The 18,910-nt window shown below is 40.4% G+C and overlaps 1 protein-coding gene across 18 annotated transcripts in view; it reads left to right on the forward strand.

The window, feature by feature from the left end:
* The first annotated feature begins 13,522 nt into the window (after positions 1-13,522).
* Positions 13,523-18,910, forward strand: part of C2CD5 (C2 calcium dependent domain containing 5) — a 71,609-nt gene continuing 66,221 nt past the window's right edge. For 16 of the 18 annotated variants that reach the window (XM_075728061.1, XM_075728058.1, XM_075728063.1 and 13 more), the window contains exons 1-2: positions 13,523-13,621; positions 17,675-17,761. In XM_075728061.1, coding sequence (XP_075584176.1) covers positions 13,532-13,621; positions 17,675-17,761 — 177 coding nt within the window. In that variant the 5' untranslated portion in view covers positions 13,523-13,531. The remainder of the gene's footprint in view (positions 13,622-17,674; positions 17,762-18,910) is intronic. The other 2 variants (XM_075728070.1, XM_075728073.1) reach the window with 1 other exon arrangement.

Here is an 18,910-nt window from a genome sequence, read left to right on the forward strand (position 1 = left end):
TGCATGTACCAAGCTAAGGATAATTAAGATAAGGGTAATTAAATCTTATTCTTGTAGGGTATAAACTAAATTGGGAAGAATCAGGAGGGAATTTTTTTCTTCCAAACTTTTTATTATTGCACTGCATATATTTTTAGGGAATATTAGAATATGTTCACCTATTTTTGGAGGCCTCTGGTCCTTGAATACTGCTGATAATAGAAGTGTGGATCACTGATATCATCTAGCATCAGATTATTTTTGGTGTCCTCAGTGGAAACCCACAAGGCCTGCAAACACACAAGCGGAAATTCATAGTGAGAACAATGTATTGCATTGTGTATATCTTCAAAAGTATGTTAAAACATTAATGTAGCCACCTTTAGTACATTTTAAATTTCTTAGCTTGGTGCTCCACAAGATTTAGAACCTATTTCTACATTGAGTATTCAGAACACATGCTGCTGCACGTCGGCATGGAGATCTGAGAGAAAGAGGGAGTTCTGCCACTGAGCTTTCCTGCTCCCTTAATGAGCTCCCCAGCCCTTCATGGACTGCTGAGGAAATCCAGGTCCTCAGAGGGCTCTGTAAAAATCTCAGTGGTTTTTTCATACGGAAGCCCAGCTGCGTATCAACTGGTGCTGCATGTGTAGAACACACATAGATTAGCTTTTCGTTTCTATACCTCTGTTTTTATAGTTGCACCCTGATAGAGCATTATTCTGATTTTATAAACTTGTCTGTTGCACAAGTAAGATATGCTTGTCGAAAAGGCAAAAGGAATCCTAGGATGTATCAGGCAAGATAGTCCCAGCAGGGACTATCTACAGAGGTACATGGGATACAGAAGTAGGGGCATTAGAGCACAAAGCACTGTTGAGGCCCCATCTGAAGTACCGTGTATAATTCTGGTCCCGTATATTAAAAAAAGAAACAGGTATGAATAAAGGATAACAACATGATTAGGTAAATGGAGACCCCCATTCTCTTGTAAGAGGAGTCTGGATCTTGATGGCTTGTTCCATCTAGTACAAAAAGAGTTGTGTGTGGACAGAACCACCCATCACAAAAGTTTCTGGACAGATGTATCCTAAAGGGAAAAGATCCATTTAGGCTAAAAAACAATATTGGTGTGCACAAAATAGGCATAAACTGCTATTGCAGTTCTAGTTGGAAATGTCTAACCATGCATAAAGGCTCTGAAACAGCCTTCAAATATGAGTAACAGGGACAAGAAACGCCTTTTAATTTAAAAACCAAACAAACAACAAGCATAGTTAAATCACAAGAAACTTGATAACTCTGCCCTCTTTGCTACTGAATCAAAAATAATGGGCTCCTTAGTGTAGGAGAAATACCAGACATTCTTGTGTGTTTATTCTCATCAGAGAGGGAAGTGAACAAGAGTTAGTTGGCTGTACTTTAAATTCAGCCTCCGATTGTTTTCAGTTGTGGCCATTTGGAATGAGAAGGGTTAGGCATAGAAGCATTACCCAGCCTACATCCAGCCCACCCCTAGTTAAGAGTTTTGATACTTCCCTGTATCTGACCACATGGTTATCTGATGTGGTTAAACCAGAATTATTCTTTTTCCAGATTACTTTTCATCTGCATCAACTTCAGCTACCTGATTTCATTCATCACAATTTAGGTACCGCCAGTTAACAAAGTTGTGAGTGAGGACTGCATTTTACCACATACCAACGTACTTTTCAGTGACTTCGTGGAAAAAAATGCATACAGCCACCAAGAACAGAAAATTAAACTGTGATGCACATCTGGTGTATGAGCTGAAGGTTCCCTTTCCTCTGGGAGCCATTCAATATCACAGACAGTTCTGAAATACAACTTTTGTAACAGCGTGCTCTGATAACAAAGCCTGTTTAAGGCTAGAAAAGATCATAGCTGCAAAGCTGCATCTGCAAGACCGAGCTGTTACTTCTTCGCTGCATGCAGATAACAAAATGTGTCCATGGACACAATTTTGTATATTTATCTAACAATGACCGATGAGCAAAAAAACTTGCAAGATGTGAATTACAAAGGAAAGGCAAATATCTACAATTACAGGGGAAGTCATCATCCTTTCCACACTTAGTTACTCTAGCTTGGTAGCATGACTCCCAAATAGATTTTGCCTGAGCCTTTTAGTTCTCATCCATGCTCTGGTCTGTTTAAGGCACCAAGCTAAGAATTCCTGGCTCAGAGGAGTATCAGAGTACCTGATGATCAAGCAGATAATACGCATGCATCTCAAACACTTAATAACGCATGCATTAGAATTACTGCCCATAGAGAATAAGCGGTACACTTTCAGCAGAGTTTCCCCCTAGGCCACTGACTCTGCTTTCAGACTATGAGTAGTCTGACCACACCAACTACCAACCCCATATCAGTGGCTATAGGTTACTTCAAATAAGTGATCTGCAGTATAACTCATGTATTGTGATAGTTCATGCCTTGTCTTATCTCAGTGACACCTAAAAACCAAAACCAAGCACTCCATGCATGTTTTTATAACGCAAGATCTTACATGGCAGATTATCAGAAGAAGAATGTTTCAAATGTTATCCAAGACAGTTTGTGCTTTTTCAAACTTGAAGATCAATGCTATCAAGCTGTTTCTCCACACATGCAAACAATAACAAGGTTAAAATAATATTAGGTCCGTCTTAATTTCAAAACAATCCTCCAAAATGAAGGCTGATGAAGTGATTAATCTGTTGACTTAAAGCACTGAACCTTACACAGTGCATTGAGATGATCTCCAGCATAAATGGAAAAACACTGGGAAGAAAGGCCACGGATAAAAGGTGGTACTACAGGTGATAGCAGTTAACTCTTTGGATTCAGAAGCTGCATGAGAATTAGGCCTTCAAAAATTCCAGGCCTTGTCTTCACACAGATCACAGCTACACTTTGCAACAAATTCTTGAATTGGTTGACCTTTGCAAAAATTACATGGAGGCTTGTTTTTGAAAACCAATTATATCAATCTCGCTTGCCTTTGTTCGGTAGAGGGTTCAGGAGTCACAGCAATAAAATCAGGAAAACCAGTAGGTTTTCATACTATTGAAAGTAAATTGTGAGAAATTGCAAGACTAGTAGTGTGAAATTAAGACACAAAATTAGTGAACACGTCTAAAAATGCGGATGGATGTACTGGAATATTCTTATTTCTCCTTGCCTCTTTCAGACTGTTAAAATTAGTCGAGGCAGGTCTGTTCTTAGTCCTTACATCTGGTAATGCCAAGATAGCAGAGATCTTTCTTACTCCAAGAGCCTAAACTGTAGGATATAGCTCCTGTGGGATGGCAATCACATACTTGTGTATGAGAAAACTCTTCTAGACTACTGTAGAGAGCAATTTTTTGTTACTCCTTAAAAATACAGCAGTGTGTCTCCTTATTTTGTGTTAAACTTTTTTTTTTTTTTTAATTTTAGCACAATTTTCCAACTGCTAGATGCTTTGGTGCTAGTTAGTAGCCTCCATACCTTAACTTCCAACTTTAACAGCATACCCTGATCAGGGCACCGAACACACGAACACAATTACACCAGGTCCAATTGCCCTCACCAGCTTGTAACTACCTTCCTCCATAATCCTCCTCTGCAATCCCTTCCAGCTCCCTCCCCGGGCTTTAGCTGCCAGCATCCAAGATGAGCACTAATATGCCACAGCTGTATAGCTTTTGTGAAACCAGGTAAGCGGTGAGAAAATTCTCACCTGGGGCCTCTGCAGTTTCTGCCCTGGGGTGGGGAGCTGGGTGTCGGCTCAGGCCCCTGCCCTTGCTCCTTCCTTAGTCCTTGCCTAAGAGTTCTGGTGGGCTGGCTGCATCCAGCCTTGCAGATCATGCCTTGCTTTGCTGCTTTGTCTTGACTTTCAACCTGCCTCATTACTATAGATTTGACTGCTAATTACCAGGCTGTTGCCCAAACTTTACTACCATCGCTGGTCCTGCTCAGCTCTTCTTGTTGCGGTGCTGTGGGACTGCACCCTGGTGGGTCATGTCATTGCCCCTGCCTGCCTTGCTGTCACCCCTATCTCCTGGCTTGCCTAATTAAGGTCTGCATTTAACTTTCATGCATTGGAAGATGCTCAGTCACTTTACAGGGTTATAACGTATGATTAAGCGATGTATTTAGCATATATTTCTCAAGTTGTGCTGTTCATAATCATCTTTGCTAACAAAATCAAAGCAGTACCGCCCTCAGCCACTATCAAGACAGTCCAAGGTGATGATCATAATTCTCCTGTACATAAAAGCAGAGAAAGGCAGAACAGGCCTGATGAATGAGAATTTTTGTACTTTGAAGGTAGCTTGAAGACACTGGCCTCGTATTTCAAAAGCTCTATCAATTGCTGTTAACAGGGTCAAAAGCAGCACTGAACAGGACCTCTGTCAGCGATGAATTATGATAATACTCAGAGAACAAGCACACATGATGGGATCCTACTTTAGTTAGCGAGGTTTTAACTCTACAAGAGTTTTTACTTCAGAAGTAAGGTGGTAAAGCCTTTGCTCAATGGCTAGTAATCAAGAGTGAACAGGATTAATTGATAATAATAAAGAATGGGTCAGTACCAAGAGCTTCCATCTTTTCTCCTTTCCACTCTACGAAATATAGTTCTATGCATGCAGGTCTATATATAAATTAGGATGTTTTTGAAAAGTGTGCTTTGTGGGGCTTCAGTTATCATGTAGGTCTTGAACTCTTCTGCTTTCTCTTGAATAGAGACTTTCCCCTGGCCCTGGGGGGACTTCGGAATGTGTATAGGAACCATGGTGGGACTGTTACAAACACAAAAAAATCTGCTTTGTTAGAAATAGTCATAGCGATTGCTCCAATAACCCATCAGCCATGGATAAGAAGACTCTTTTCCACTTTGGACTTCTGTGTGCCTTCATACACACTGTAAGATTTTATCACTAAGACCACCTAGAGCTTCTCCCTAGCGCACAGCCCCAAATCCTGTAGCAGCAGCACCGTTCTCTTGCAACACCATAGCATGAAAGACGCAATGCACATTCTCAGTAGAAAACATAAAATGAACTTGGGACTTCGAGCTGGGGCATCCTGCCCACCCCCCTTCCCTGAGAGCTCTGGATGAGAAGGGGACAGTTTCTTCTATTTGTTCACCTTCTTCCCCATCACTGTGCACCTGGAGGGACAGTTTTTCTATCTAGCTTGTGAAGTGCTTCATCTCATAGCAATCACAGTTCCCCCTACTTTATCCACATGACATGTCACAGCCACTTTGCTAAGCTGAGCTTGACTGTCATTTTCTGCAGCAGCAGAACATACATTTCACAACAAACTGATGGTGATGGAAAGTGAATTATAAGGATATTACTTCTGGTTTATAGTTTAAGCTTCTAACCTTACCAGCCTGAGTTGGGAGCCTAGTTTTTCTGTTTCCCATATACTAAGGGAGGAGACAGAATTCAGATCAGGAGCCTCTCTGTCTCCTCTGGCTTGGCATGAAAAGTTACACTCTTAAAATACACAATGTGAACCCCTCTGTGTCCGATGTTTTGACAGCAAATGACTATCACATTGTAGACACTTTTGTAAGAAGCTGAACATACGGCATTACATGCTGCTGAAAACAAAACTCAGTGAGTTTGCTTCATTAGTATGTTTTTATTTACACGCAAAAAACTTTAATGTTTAATAACTCACATAATCATGTCTATTCCAAATGGAGCACAAGAAGCAAAAGTATCACATGGTTATTAAGAACAGCATTCACTCCACGTTTTAGAATACAAAGATTTATTGTTTTGACTGTAATCCAATTTAATCTCTTTAATGCACCAGCAAATAACTTGCATATCTTGTGAAAGATCTAGAGGTCTACTCTATACATAGTTTACGCAGTTACTATACTTAAAAGTCTCCTCCGAGACACAGACTGACTTGCTGAGCAGTACGTATGTACTCTTGCTGCCTGCGCCATAGCTGTTGACGAGACAAACTACAAGGACTATAGCTTTAATAAGAATTAACCTACTTCAAAATTACAGGATCATCCTCTTTGATCCTGACAGCAATTTCTATATATAAATATACACATTCATTAATATTTCCATGTTTTGGGATGGGACCTGAATAAATGATCTATTTATTACATTTATACAGGAAAAAGGAAGAGAAAGTACCAACAATGTTAAGCAGAATAAAAAAAACCACCAGTAAATTAACTGTGTTAATAACTGTGTAAGTCTAATACATATTACAATCACAGTTAAGTATTTAATTTCTTTGTCTCAACCTTTAAAAGGAGGAAGGACAGAAGTGTTGAAAGTGTCACTGAAGGACTAATTATCTTCTAATGATATAAATACTGCTGCTGACAGTTACATTTAATTGAATTAACTAGGTGTTGACTAATTAACTACGGCTCTGTAAGTGTGAAGCGCTCTGAATAGCTATTATTATTGTATTGCTTGTAACTAAATGTCTTTGCTAGAGCATGTGTACACAGGATTCTGCTGCAATATCTGTGAACTGATATCCCAATTATGCCATTGCCACTCATTGCTCATAAAACGCACAAAGTCATATGGAATGTTATTTTCCTCACAGAACTGTAAGAAAGATAAATGATATCCAATTACTAGCTGAGAACATGACATCAGATCCAGTTGTTTGATTCCCCCAGTAGGTAACTGCATACATTCCCGTGTTAGTGAATATTTATTTTATCCAATTTCTTTTAAGTCTGTATGGAAATCGAGACCTTCATACAGCAATAATAGCATGAAATGGAATACTTTGAAGGCTCTCTGTTCTTACTAACTGTTTGATATGGACCAAATCCCAAACTGCTGAAGTCAACAGAAGATTGACTTGAGTAGACTGTCAGAAAGAATATAAAGTGTTGAGATCTCATTTCCAAAAGAAATACTTTCATTTGATATCAAGGAAACAAGTGTACATAAACAATTCAGAAACATAATTTTAGGATTAAGACATATTGGGGCTTATTTTTACCCTCTTAATGTAAGCCTTGAGAATAATAATTATTGACTTCCATTTTTCCTCAAAGGACAAACAGGTTTTATTAAATTCACTATTTGTTGATCTGCATGGGAATAATATTTTAGAATATCATTGGAATTAAAGAGTTTTCATTGGATAAGCTTTTTTCCCCATACATATGATAGGATATTAGCACATTTATCTGGATCTGACTGTTATATCACTAGTACAGTGTTTAAGTTTCCTGACAATGTTTTACTTCAAAAATTAATTCCAAGATACTGTCTCCTTTTAAAGTCCAAGTAAGTTTTGTATTCAGTTCCTGTATAATATAAAAGAATATACTATATTATCATCTATGACCAATGTCAGCTCAACTTAGTTCCGTTAGCCTGGGAATGACTTTGAATAGATTCAGGACAAAAGTAAACCACCCATGTATACCATCACTTATATCATGTGTTTTAATTCCATCAGGGAAATCACTTATGATCATCTGTTTTTTTTACCTAATAGTTCCAGCACCAAGACTAAAAAACATTATTGACAGATGCAGCTTTAGGCGAAGTAGGATGAAGTCAGCAAAACTAAACCCGTAAGATCCTCCTCAAGTAACCGAGAGTCAAAGTGAACTTTCTGGCTCAAGCACCGGGTAACCACCCTTTACTGACTGCCTTCACATCCTCCTGCAGCAGCTTGTCTCCAGGCTCACTCTACCTGTTCTGTGTGCATGAACAGGGAGGGAGGGAGCGAGCTGCCCTAGCAGTGAGGTGACACTAATGGCAGACTGGAGCCTGCCCACAGCCCCCTTCCTGCTGCAAGCAGTGCACATCTTTACAAGGCCACGGGCCTTTTCTGTTTTGTTCTCACTCACAGGTCACCAAAAAATGCAGTCTCGGTGACGGAACTACAGATTTTAAGTGCTCCCAATGACTTACGATGACAGGCAATTAAAAAATGCCTATCTTTGATAACTTGCTCAATGATAACTCACATTTCCATTAGTCACGTCTATGATTTCCAGTTTTAATTTGTCCTGCTCAGAATTCCATCCTTTCCTTATCACCCCTTCTATATTAGAGACCCTTACGGTAGCAGGAATTTGTTCACGTAGATAATAAGACATTAATACTGCCCTTAATCTTCTGTTTAAACAGACTAACTACAGTGAGCTCCTCCATTCTAAGTCGGAAGCCTCAATAATGAAACCTTGTTCTCCCCAGGAGTTCATAATAGAACTCATCTCTTCATCTCAGTGAGAGAGTTTCACCTTACTGATTTTATTAAGACAGGATTTCACCCCCTATCTTTTAATCTAATTAGAGGGATTAGGGGTTGCAATGCTACATCAAATACATACAGGCAATAATAAATAGTAGTGATCAGGATTTTGCCCGTTTAAATCCTTGTAGTGGGCACACAGCATAGCACACTTTTTTTTTTTTTTTCCTGAGATGCAGTTGTCCTTTACTAGACATATATATCTCTCTCTCACTCTGGATATAGGACCCCTCTGAGCATTATTAAAAATATTTTTGGATTGGTGTCCTGTAAGTTTCAGCCAGATTGCTTTGAAGCATGTAGCTTTACAAAGAAATTCTAGGATTTTTCCAAAAACCAAACACTGGCACTGCAGGGTTTTCTGTGTTGATAACAGTTGACAAAGACTCCCATTTCAAAGACTACTTACCGCAGTAACTGCAGTAGAAATGGAGCCAGTATCTTCTGTGAATGCTAATAAGCAAAAGCAGATAGAAAGTCTCTTTGGTGTGTTTCAACAAACTAAAAAACAAAAAACCTTTTTCATTCATTTTTGTTCAAATTGGCTCAATGCAATATAATCAAAAAGTGCTTTTCCCCATGGTTAAGACACAGCCCACCACATGATTCTATGATGTCAGGTCATGTTGTAACCCAAGGAAAGCCTAGGCTACCACCTTCTAAGCTGTATCTTGAAGGTGGCTAGTAAGCTAATATAATTGAAACCCACCCTAAAGTGATGGGTCAGCAGACTGACATTATGGGGAAAACATTTTCTTTGGAGCATCAATTTCTAAACTAAGGGTTCAACATGTGTGTCTATCACAAAGGAAATCTCTCTTTGTTGGAAATCCAAGCATGCACTGAGCTAGCAGTTAAGCAGAAAACAAAACACGGAATCCTATCATACTTACAAAAACTGAAAAAGGGATACATGGATCTTGACATTTAGATGGTAAAATCTCCCAGCTTCCACACGCAAAACTCTCCTATTTTTATGGCACTCATTGTTCCACACAAGATGTCTTTACTATTGTAATTAGCAATATTCTTGGTTTGTATAGTTGGGTTAGAATGCCATCTAATACATGACAATACCTACTCAAATAAGACAATGCTGTTTTTTAAGCATATCACACTTGCTATCTTGCTGAAACATGACTTCTATTGTCACGACCTGCTAAAACATCACTTCTAAGCAGAAGTGGAAAAAACTCAGCAAGCAACAAAGTGGATACTAAAGTGCAAAGTCAGATGTCACTTTTTTTTTTTTTTTTCTTATGATGAAAATAAACCTCAATATTTTCTGTGGACTTCTGGCATGCATATTACTGAGAAAGTACATATTATACTTTTAGTTTCAAGTATATCCATTAGATTGAACATAATTTGCCTAAACAGAGGGAAATCTAATGCTATTTTAGATGCCTCGAATAGTTTTTATATTCTAGGGCTTTGACTAAAATTTCAGCTGAGTCCCTTTTACATTTCCCTCTCTGTTAAGTCCCTGCTGGCCCTAGAGAACTGGAATACTATTGGCAGGAAATGAGTTAAGTAACATGCTAACTTATGGAAAGATAGGTCTCATTCTGCCAGCGTAGAAAGTTCTTAGCCGTAAGACAGTTATAATACTCCAAGCAGGTTTCTTAATGCATTAAATCATATCTAATCGATCCTTCCAAGTATCTACGAAACAGAGTTGAACTGGCTCTCCAAAACAGGTGGTTTTAGCATTTTAGTCCTTTGACTACTAAAATCTTCCATTGAAAAGATGGATCCTTAGACAGAATTTTTTTGTGAAAGAAATATGCATTGCATTAATCCCTGTATTTCTTAATCCCAGAGACAGAGAGATGCGACTAGAAAACACTGGTAAAGTTTCCCTGGAACTTTATTTCCTGTCTGAGATACTACACTTTAAGAAAAAACATGGCCTGTTCAGAAGAGTCTTCAGGGGAAATAAAAATAAAAAAACCCAACACGTTCAGAGGCATGAAAAAAGACCTATGAAGAAAGAATGGAAAAAATACTTATTTCAAACAAGTCAATTAAAAAAGTTAGATGGCAAGTCTATTAAAAAAATCCATAAAAAACTTTACATGAGCAATTCTTCCTTCTCTCTCTTAATGTAAGAGATAGAAGTCCACAAGTGAAATCAGTCTGTAAGTTCAAAATAAAAAGGAGATAAATTTTCCCAAAGCAGGTAGTTAACCTGTGTATCCTATTGGCCCCAGATGCTATAAATTAAACAAAAAAGGTAACCTAAAAGAATATGTACCAGTTATTACCAGTCTAATCCAGTAAGAGTCTTCTGATATTTCTAAAGCGATAACCTGTTCTCTAGGTTCAGAGGATAAGACAAGAACAGATTTGTATTTCATCACTCCCTCTCCCCCAGTTTTAACTTTAGAAAAAAATCTTTTTTAAAAGTCTTGAGAATAAGAGGCATTGAGGTAGATTGTCTGGAAAGATGAGACAGGTCTTTTAAGAGTCATGAGTGCTGCAAGTTTACAAGAATCTGCCTGGAAGAGCTTACTTACAGTGTTAGATGTTCTCTTGAATGTTTCCCTTTCAGCAAGCATCTGGTACAATAATGCTTGAATTCTTTAAGGATCATCCCAAATTGTAGCTATTTCATTTAACAAGGCAGTACATTTAGCCAGTTATTCACTGGCCATTAGTCAGGCAAATTGTCCAATCTTCAGTGAACAATAAAGAGCTCCACAGCTCTGTTTAGGGTGTTCAGAGACTGAAGAGGGGTTGAGGAAGACCCTGGCATCACAAACATATTTGGTAGAGACACCTACCCATCTCTAAAGAGACAGAGCTAAACTACATTTGTGTTCTTTTTCTTACAATGTACAAGACAGTTCCAATCTCTTGTTCAATGTGCTAGAAATTCCTCTTCGATATTAAAGAATTTTTTTTCAAGGATTCATGTCCTTATAAGCTGAAAAAAATTTTCTACATATCACGACATGCCGTAAAATTGCAGTAACCACACAGTGTTTCCTAATAATTGTTGCACTGTAATTTAGCTAGCAAAAGAAGCAAAGAAATAGGTGTTTTGCCAGAAAAAAAGAATGTATGACAAAGTTTACTTTTACTTTGTTTTTACTTGTTTGTAGTCAAGAACTTATTTTATGCTCCCTAAATCTTGGGCTATAAAGCAGTACACCACCAATTAATGAAGGCTAAACAATGCTGTATCTAACAAGGGCAACAGAGAATGGTTTTTTGTAGTCCCATCTTCTGCTAGTAGTTTTTCTGCTGTCATAGGGAAGTTATGACACGGGAATGACTATGTTAACTAGCAGATCAATGGCCCTTCTTCAGGGTGAAACAGTGCTGAGGACTTAGCACCCACACCATATGCAATTCAGGGGGTTTAATTCCATAGTAGCTTTAATTTGCTGCCACAGCCTGAATGCCCTTAAACAAATGTATTTGGCGCATTGCTAGCTTATGCTTTTCAGTTCAGTCTTATCCAAATTAAATACTCAGTTCATATGCTGTGTAACTGCTCGATTATGTGAGCCAAAACAACATTTAAGATCGGGAGATTCTATTCAAGAAGCACACTTCTGGTCTAAACTAAAACCGTAATACTAGCAGCGTGTTTTCCAATTTTGATTCCCTTCCTGGGTTTTTGCTCTTTACTGCTATCCTGCCTTGGGAGCAGTCTCATCCCAGTACTCCACACAAACAAGGACTGATGAGGAAGAAACACGCACCTAGACTCTTCATAATTTACTCTGATATGACGAATACTAGCAACAGTATGAATTGTCCCAAAGATAACTTCAAAACAATCTGAAGAGAGTAAGTGCTATATTAGTGAGACTAAATGCAACTAGCTGGAGGACAGATAGCCAAAGATCTTCTATGCATTCATTTGCTATGCCACATACTATTTCGTTCATGTGGTTTCTGTTTGCAGTATCACATTCCAGCCCATAACATTATTTAGTCTTTTTGTAAGATTAGAAAGGGGGGAAAATAATCCAACCAGATCTACTATTTGGCTCAACATCTGGGGACTGTTTAATCAAAACACAAGGGATCTTTTATATTCCCATTCACGACCACGCCAGCAGTACAACCCATGACCCTCAGATTCTCATGCAACCTGTTCTCATACTCCTAGACTCCCACCCGCAGACAACGCGCCTGATGTAACTCCTGGCCAGCTCTGCTCCTTCGGTTTCGCACAAGCTTCCACAGCACTATTTCCCGAACAAAGAGCTTTTCAGGCATCAAAAAGTCAAAACCTGGCTCCAAGAACCATATCAAATCCTATTTCTGATAACTAAATGCCATTTAATCTAGTCATAATCCCTCAAATACTGCCAACATTTGTATTTGATTAAGAATTTGATTAAAAAATACCCAAAACCAAAGGGTTTGGTTTAAGTCCTTTAAAGGACTCTCCGCCCAGGCCTTCAAGCCCAAGACCGGACCGACTCCTTGCGGAAGGCTGGAAGCAGAGCAAGCCCCAGCCATCGGAGCCGCTGGCAGGGCTCTCCGGGCGGGCCGCGCCGCCGGCAGCCCCCGGGACAGGGCCTCCACGGCGGCCAGGGACGCTGAGCGGCCCAGCCCGAGGGCTGGGTGCGCCTAACGCGACACCCGGCACCGGGCCCCGCACAGCCACAAGGCGGGATGGGGGAAGAGGCTCCGGCCCAGCTGCGAAGGGGCTGGAGGTGGCCCCGGCCCGGCCCGCCCCACCGCTGCCCCGGGCCGCCCCCGGCCGGCGCCGCAGCCCCCGGCATCGATGACTCGGCGCTCAAGCACCTTGACTTCCCTTAGAAGCACGGCCGCGTCGCTAGCGCGGAACCCATCGAGGAGTCGGCGCTCGACTTCCAGTGGGGTCCCTGTGCCCGCGGCGCCATCTTGGCGCGGGGGCGGGGCGATACCGGCAGGGGGGAGCTGCGCGGCGGGGCGCCCCGGGGCCTTGCCGCCGCTGGCGGGAGCGGGGCGGAGGGCTGCCCGCTGCTCGTCGCCGCTCCCTACGCCCGCTTCGCCGGCCGCTTGCGGTGGTGACCCAGTAAGTAGCGCATGCGCCCAGCAGACGTCCCCTCCCCGCGGGGTTGCGTCACGGCGCGCGCGCCCGGCGGCCGTTGCGGCGCTGGGTCCGGGCAGCGGCAGCGGGCATGGGCAGGCCGCCGCAGACCGTTGCTCGCCCTGGCGCATGCGCGCCCGCTCCCCCGCCGCCCCCCCGCCCCTGTGCCGGGCCGCTCCATGGGACGCGCGCTGCTGTTTTCTCCCTGCAGCCGGGGGGAGGCGGCGGCGGCGGCGGCGGCGGAAGATGCCGGGGAAGCTGAAGGTCAAGATCGTGGCAGGGCGCCATTTGCCGGTGATGGACCGCGCCAGTGACCTGACCGACGCCTTTGTGGAGGTTTGCGGGAGGGGAGGGGAGGGGCGGGCGCGGCGCCCCGGGGAAGGCAGCAGGGCGGCCCCGCCGGCCCGCGCCTCCGGCCCGCCGAGGCACCTGCCGGGCCCCACTGCCGCGGCCCTGGGCGCGGGGGCGCACCTACCGCGGCCGCGCTGCCGTGACAGGTGCCGCCGCCGTCACCTGCGCTGCCGCGGAGGGCTGCGGGGGGGCTGCCGGCCGCGGCTCCCCTCAGCAGTCCCGCCCCGGGACGCTGCGTGCCTCCGGGCTCGGCCGGAGGGCTGGCCCGTGGGCCGCGCCTTTCTGGGCGGGGAGGGTGGGCCAGCCCCGGCCGGGGCCAGGTGGGCGAGCGGGCACCGGGGAGGGGCTGCAGGAGCGCCAAGGAGCACCCTGAGCCCACGGCCGCGGGGATGCGTTAGAAGCAGTTTCTGGCTTGCCCGTGGGTGTGATTTTGCGCTGACGGCCATGTAGAATTTGAATGGCGTTTTGGAAGTACTCTCCTCCTTTTGATCCTCTCTTGGCTGAGGATTGTTAATGAATGGCTCTTGTTGATATCGCAGCCGAATGGAATCCATTTCAAGATTGGATAGATGCGCTCTGAGCAGGGTGGAGAAATAGTAAAGCGCGCTTAAGTCATTTGTATCTCTGAATATATGAAGTGCAGAGTGGTTGTGCAGGCTTTACTTTTAAGGCCGATATTCGTATTTCTATTTAAAGTATTCGAAATACTAAAATATTTTCGAGGAGGATTTTTATTGGACAATTACTTAATATTGTTTGCGTGTTTAAATCACTTCGTTGCATCAAAAGTATCTAACCTCACCCTTCTTTACAATCGTATAGTTAATAGACAATATGTAAGGCATTTCTCAGGAAGGGACTGTAAAATAAGTTGATGTGGTCCTTCTGTGTTACGCTTCATTATTTCCAATATAAGTAACTTAGGACTTTTCAGAAACATTCCATAGGTTCAGAAATCATACTCCCAGAGAAAGCAAAGAGGTGTTTAAAAATGGAATGCTATGTAAATGCATGCTTGTACCACAAATAGTAATTGAGATTGGCGCAATACTGGAATTAAGGTAGGAAGACAGAATGTCTTTCTAGAATGTATAAATTGGTAATAATATCATAATAGTAATACCAAAATAGATTCTGGTACATAAGTCCTGATTTGGTTTTGTGCTTAAAAATTTGGTTGACATGAGGCAGAAAGCACATTGCTTAGCAGGACAGTAAAGTGGTAATAAAGACAAAATAGTATTTCTCATGTGCTTTTCAATGGAGCTGAAATAGTACACAGTTCTATTTTATTACATGAATTACGATCATTTAATTTAATATTTCAGTGTTTGGTTTCAGATGTTTCATCAGTCAGTTTTTAATTTATAAACATTTCTCTTGTAATTTTAAATTTGATTAATAGGTGGCCTACAACAACTTGATGCATGCTACTAGGAGACAGGGAAAACAGGAATAGGAAATACAGTTCTCTTGATGAGTTTCGTTTGGCCTGTTTTTATGCTGCCTTGAGGAGAAACAGCTCTCTTCTGTTGGTTGCTTGTTCCCAACCCTGCTCCATCTGTGCCAACCCCACTATATGAGTAGCTGTGTAGCAAAATAGATTTGGAAATGCATCTGGTTAAAGACTAGCTTAGCAAAAAAGGAAAATAAAATTTTTCAGAAAGATTAATTTGCTTAGCTGGGTTAACGTGCAGTTTCATGGATGTCTTGGCGCAAATAAAGGCTAAAGAAATACCTAGATGGGCCCTTGCTTTTAGGACTGTTACTTAGAAAGACTGTAGGAACTACCCTTGCCACATATGGAGCAGGCAAGGCAGTGGGTGAGATTTATGTGAAAATAAATTGAGCTTGAAATTATTGTTTTATTTTTCAGTGTAAGGTTGCTGAAAACCTTTACAAAACATTTTCATTTAAATAAAAATGACAAACTGAAGTAATGCTAAGGTACTAGTTGATTACTAGCCTTTAATTTCCTTGTTGAATTTTCTAATATAAACCTGGGATTAGAAAAGAAAACGAGAAAGGACTTTAGAGCTCATACTTGGCTCAGGTTATGCGTAACTTGCACTTGGCCAGCATGTGTGATCTGGAGCAAATTAGCACAATTTCTTCTGTAATTGTGCCTCTAAATTTGTATAGCGGACAGCAGTGTAGTGCTTGATTATCTCTACTAGCTTGACTACTGGAGAATTTTGGTTATAGCTGCCTGAGGCTCCAAGGGAACTAATTTACTCCCTAGATAACAGGTAAAAATAGGTTGGGTGGAGCTCTGGGCTGTTGCATCTTGGCAGCTTCTGGTATATAAGGTAGCTCAGTTAAAACTAGTGTCAGTATCACTTTATTATACTGCTTTGTGTGATGAATACATATTCTGAGTGGCAGTGCTGTTAGTTTTCTGTGTGTGCATAGGCTGCATCCACCTTTTGATAGCTAGATGATTTTTTTACACTGAGGTTGCTTACTCTTGTGTTTTCATACCACTGGCTTTTAACTTTAAAGCTTACTTTGAAGTAACTTCTTTTTGAAAAGCATTACTGTTCATTGACTCAAGTGGGGGGGGCACCATTTTTTTGTTTCTTTGGTCACAAATGCTGTACAGAGTTCTGTTCACTGAGGTACATATGGTTATATATATGGAGCTCAGTGTGAACTCACAGACTCATAGTCCAGTTCTGCAGTGCTTTAGGTTTTTTAAATTAACTGGGTGTACTTACGCAAGCGCAGAATCTCTTTATAGAGTTGGGGTATGCACCTATGCAAAATAATCGCCACATTACTGAAATGTGTAAAGTGTTTATTTAATCCTTTCTTGAGCAAAAGTATCTAAAAAATTGCTATACATCTTTGAAAAGCTAAGTCTAAATTTAGTCTCCAAAATCCATTCAGACTTTTAAAAAGAAAATGGCATTCAAAATCCACAAGTGTCTTTGCAGCATTTTTTTTTTTTTTTAGATCAGCACACTCATCATTTTCTTAAGAATCTTGAATGCATTCAAACCCAGACCTTTGGGTATTTGTAAGTACCATCAGATAGTTCGTATGAGTTGAAGTACTAATTATTTTGAGGGGAACATTCAGAGAACTACAGGTGTTTGTAAATAGTTTGGAATGAAAGCTGCAGTGAAATAAAGGCTCTTGCATTGTGCAGCATGGTTTCTTGAGGTATGGAGCATCACAGAAATTCAGTTTCACTTTTTTTTTTTTTTTTTTTTTTAAATCCAAACAAATGGGGTTGTCCTGAAATCGACTCCTGCGGAGTCCAAATGGAGATTCCTGAAATAGGCTATCATGTGATTGAAGGTGCATTAATCAATAGAAGTATGGATGATATTTAATCGTCAGTAACTGGAGGTTACAGGTATATATATAGAGAGGTAGATATGTAGTCCCTCTAACCTTTTTGCCTATATGCTTTCTGGAATTTTATATATTTTAAGAAAGGAATAGAAACTGATAAGGTGTTTCCCCCTTGCTACTCTGAATTTACTGGTATGTGTCCAGCATATCAAGACTGCAGTTAATGGAGATGGTTTCAGTTATTTTCTGGTGTGTATCCAGGGAGATTTCTTAAATTTAAGAAATAAATTTACCAATGTTAGAATTTTATTTCTATATTTCTTTTATAAATTGTCAATAAAGCTGACTTAGAAACCCTAGAGAGAACAGTAATAAGACATAAACTATCAATATTTAGATAGAATACTTTTGCTTGCAGTATTTCTAAACAGAAGGCAAAAGAGAGTGTACAAAGTGAGTTTGAATAGCCAATATAAGCAATATTTTTACCTATCAAGTGATTGAGGAGGAAAATAAATTATTTTAATAGTGGGAGAGAGAGATTTATTGGAAGTCTTGTTGATATGTGGAAAGTTACTTACTGATACATGTGAATTAATTAAAAAAGCCACTGTTACTGAAAAGGATTTGTTGATATTGTTGAAATATGTATTTGAAATTATTTGCATATGTAGATTTAATGAGTTTCTAATTTATTTATTAATACTTTTGTTAACAACGGAATGCTTGTATTTTTAGGTAAAATTTGGAAATACAACATTTAAGACAGATGTGTATCCCAAATCACTTAATCCTCAGTGGAATTCTGAGTGGTTCAAATTTGAAGTAAGTATTTTTTAAGCGTTTGCCTGTATCTATATAGACACTCTGATTTAGATGCCCTTAATGAAATAATTTCATTTCAAGCAGAAAATAAGTTTTGAGGAATGAAGTGTATTTCTATTTAAATAGACATGAAGCCTTTTCAGCAAACCTGTCTACAGTTAGACCTTGTTTGCTAAAGGTGTCTCGCTGGCTTTTTGGGACTGTAAAGATACAAGCTTGCCAGATGGGATCCAACTCGAATGTTATTCTGGGTAATAATAAAAATGACAAGACAGAGGTAAAAGTGGGGGGAGAATAGCATTATGGATTAGGCTTTCAGGTATCAGTATGGGTATGCTTGTATGTTTTTTAAAGGGGTAATTTTGAGTAAGGAAAGTTAATTGGGATTTGAAATGTTACTTTGGGTTGCAAAAAATAACACACTTGACAAAGAAGAAAATGGAGAATCCCCATGATAAAATTACAAAATAAAGAGCTTGGACAACAATTATTGGACACTTTCTTTTTTCATTTCCTTATGTAATAACGAGGGCACTCAGCATTTTCCTGTAATTGCTTGTTGCTTTCCAGGATCTGATTTGTTGATGTCCTTTGACATTATGCCCTGAACAAGTGTTTCTTTTTTTTATTATTATTCTTATTACTACTTTAAAAAATTTAATGGTATTTAGAATAAATTAATTATTAAAACATTTGAATATACAGTACTGGTTCATTTATAGCGTCTTAAGATAATATCACAGTATAAACATGGTTGTAAATATATGCACATATAATGAGTGATTTAATAGCTGGTAATGTTAGAAGTATTTTACAGCAAATATGAAATAGTAAGGTTAGGCATATTATTAATCAACATGGAATGCTTGATTAAGAGCATCTCTTAATCAGTGATCCATGTTGATTAAGAAAGGAGTACCATTGAAATTCAATCAGTTTTCTTTTTTTATCTTTCAGTTCCTGGGGTAGTTTTTTAGGGGAGGGGAAAGAACTGATCTGTGTGGAGGGTTAACTCTGTTCTTACAGAAGGAGTTTTTTGACAGTAACAGAAGGCTCAAAATTCCATCCTTTTGCATAGAAAAGGAAAGAGAAGAGCCAAACAGCAACACTGAAGAAAAAAAAAAATCCACATTTCAAAGAGTGGAAAAA

Source organism: Pelecanus crispus, chromosome 1 (assembly GCF_030463565.1).
Source record: "Pelecanus crispus isolate bPelCri1 chromosome 1, bPelCri1.pri, whole genome shotgun sequence".
Taxonomy (NCBI): Eukaryota; Metazoa; Chordata; class Aves; order Pelecaniformes; family Pelecanidae; genus Pelecanus; species Pelecanus crispus.